This window comes from Penaeus chinensis, chromosome 30, assembly GCF_019202785.1.
Source record: "Penaeus chinensis breed Huanghai No. 1 chromosome 30, ASM1920278v2, whole genome shotgun sequence".
NCBI lineage: Eukaryota > Metazoa > Arthropoda > Malacostraca > Decapoda > Penaeidae > Penaeus > Penaeus chinensis.
In genome coordinates this window covers 800305-802804 of record NC_061848.1, presented here as the reverse complement: position 1 = coordinate 802804, position 2500 = coordinate 800305, and the positions used below count along the sequence as shown (strand labels likewise).

Sequence of the window (2500 nt, the reverse complement as noted above, 5' to 3'; positions counted from 1 at the left end):
ATTTCTTCACTACTCAGGACAGTGTATATACTTTGCTCAGTAAATCCATCCTTTTAATTATGAGCTCCCAGTTTGTCATCTCTTTCTAATTACAGATTATAAATGGTGAAAACCACATCTGTACAATCCAACAAAATTAAGGATTTTGGGGGTCCCATGAGAACAAGGCCATACAAAATTACTAAAAATAAAAACTTAAAATACTCCCTTTTCAACATTACCTATATATATATTATATATATATATATATATATATATATATATATATATATATATATATATGAACATATATATGTACATATATATGCATACATATACATACATATACATATATATACATATATATATATACATATAAATACAAATATATATACAAATATATATGCATATATATATATATATATATATATATATATATATATATATATATATATACACATATATATAACATATATAGTACATATATATACATACATATACATACATATACATATATATACATATAAATACAAATATATATACAAATATATATATGCATATATATATATATATATATATATATATATATATATATATATATATATAAACATATATATGTACATATATATGCATACATATACATATATATACATATAAATACAAATATATATACAAATATATATATGCATATGCATACACATATACATATACATATACATACATATCATATATATACATATACATATACATAAACATATATATAATATATATACACATAAACATATAGATATATAATATATATACATAAACATATACATATATAATATATATACATAAACATATACATATATAATATATATATAAACATATACATATATAATATATATACATAAACATATATATAATATATATATACACATATACATTAAATATACAAACATATACATACAAATATATATAATATATATGTATAAATATATATATATACATATATATATATGAGAGAGAAATAAGCCAAAGTAAGCCACAGCACTACATATATTGGAAGCTGCCTACAAGGATGTCTCTAGAGAGCAACAGCACATGCAGGGACGGAACACTCACCCCTGGGTACATCCCCATCAGCTTCTGCACTTGGGGCGCTCCTGTCTGTGACATGCTCATGGCCTGCAGGAGGAGGAGGTATGGGTTTAGGAACAACTCTTCATTACCTCAGAAACAACAGGGGGAAATCTCACTCTGGATATGTGACTAGAATCTGTGAAACTTTACTATAATTCTCCAAAGCTCTATATCACGTAAGATCTAAGAATCCTTAATTGTTTCTAAACAGATAACTTTTCAGGCAGACTTACAGCCAGGCAAATCTTCCATTTTGCAACACACCCTAGTAGCTTCAAAACTGTTATGTGACTGACTTCATATGTTCATGTGGTCACAAGAAAACAATCTTAACTGTTTTACCAGATTTTTCCTTTTGTTGTTATCTTAACATAATCAAATATATGAAATACAAAACAAACATACCTGTTGCATCATGAGCTGTGCAATAACGGGGTTGCCCATGTCAAGGCCTGGTGCCCGCAGGGCCAGGAGAGACTGCAGTGGGTTGCCGCCCATCATGCCTAGACCCCCCATCATGCCCATGCTTGCTGCATGGGCCAAAGGAAACAAGGAAAAAATCACATTATGTTCTCCAATGCTCTTGGTCCCAATGGTAAGTCATTCATTACAACTACTATACTTGTTGAATAATTGATACAGAAGTGTAAATGTAAAGAGCAGCAGATTTTTAAAAATCTTTCCTAATGCTCTTCTTCAAAATGCACAAGCAGTTGAAACTAATATGACCAAAGTAAACACGTTACCTTACTTGGTGCTTTATAATTCACTCACAAAAAAGTGCACGTGTGGCAAAAAACAAAAAGCTGTGGAGCTGATACCCTCTGATTCAAGTATAACAACATCTTGCTATTAGGTCAATGACATAAAATGTACTCTGTGATCCTTGCAAATGATACTCCTGCTCTGAGCACCGAGGTTGACCTGCAGAGAATGACTCCCTCCATCACATCTTTGCAATCTGAATTTATTGAGGATTATTATTTCATCAAGCTCTAAATTTCAAAAAAAAAAATAATAATTACCCCTCTCCTTTTGAACAAAAAGTGAAAACACACATTATCTCAGAAACAATTATACCCAACACAGAAGCTAAATTACCAGATATCTGAAACCTAAAGACACAAAGCAAAATAAACCATCACAATGGAAATGTCTAAAAGTGAATAAATAAACAGTAACACACCAATAACATTAAACTAATTCTGCCACACAAAAGCACTTCTCATGGTTATCTACAAAGTAAATATCAGCAAATTAAAGGGATACACCAAGTCAACAAAAAGAAAATCAGACATTCACAATCCCTGAGGTCATTGTTGAGTTTATAATCACGTCATTATATTTTCACAAATGTACAATAAATTATTGAGTTCATGCAAAAATATCCTTTCACACT

At 29.3% G+C, this 2500-nt stretch overlaps 1 protein-coding gene across 2 annotated transcripts in view; it reads right to left on the bottom strand.

Moving 5' to 3' along the window:
- The window catches only part of LOC125041528 (protein strawberry notch-like), a 41471-nt gene that overhangs the window by 34071 nt on the left and 4900 nt on the right, over positions 1-2500 (bottom strand). For both annotated transcript variants that reach the window (XM_047636548.1, XM_047636549.1), the window contains exons 3-4: positions 1507-1631; positions 1084-1146 (exon numbers count right to left, since the gene is read on the bottom strand). In XM_047636548.1, coding sequence (XP_047492504.1) covers positions 1084-1146; positions 1507-1631 — 188 coding nt within the window. The remainder of the gene's footprint in view (positions 1-1083; positions 1147-1506; positions 1632-2500) is intronic.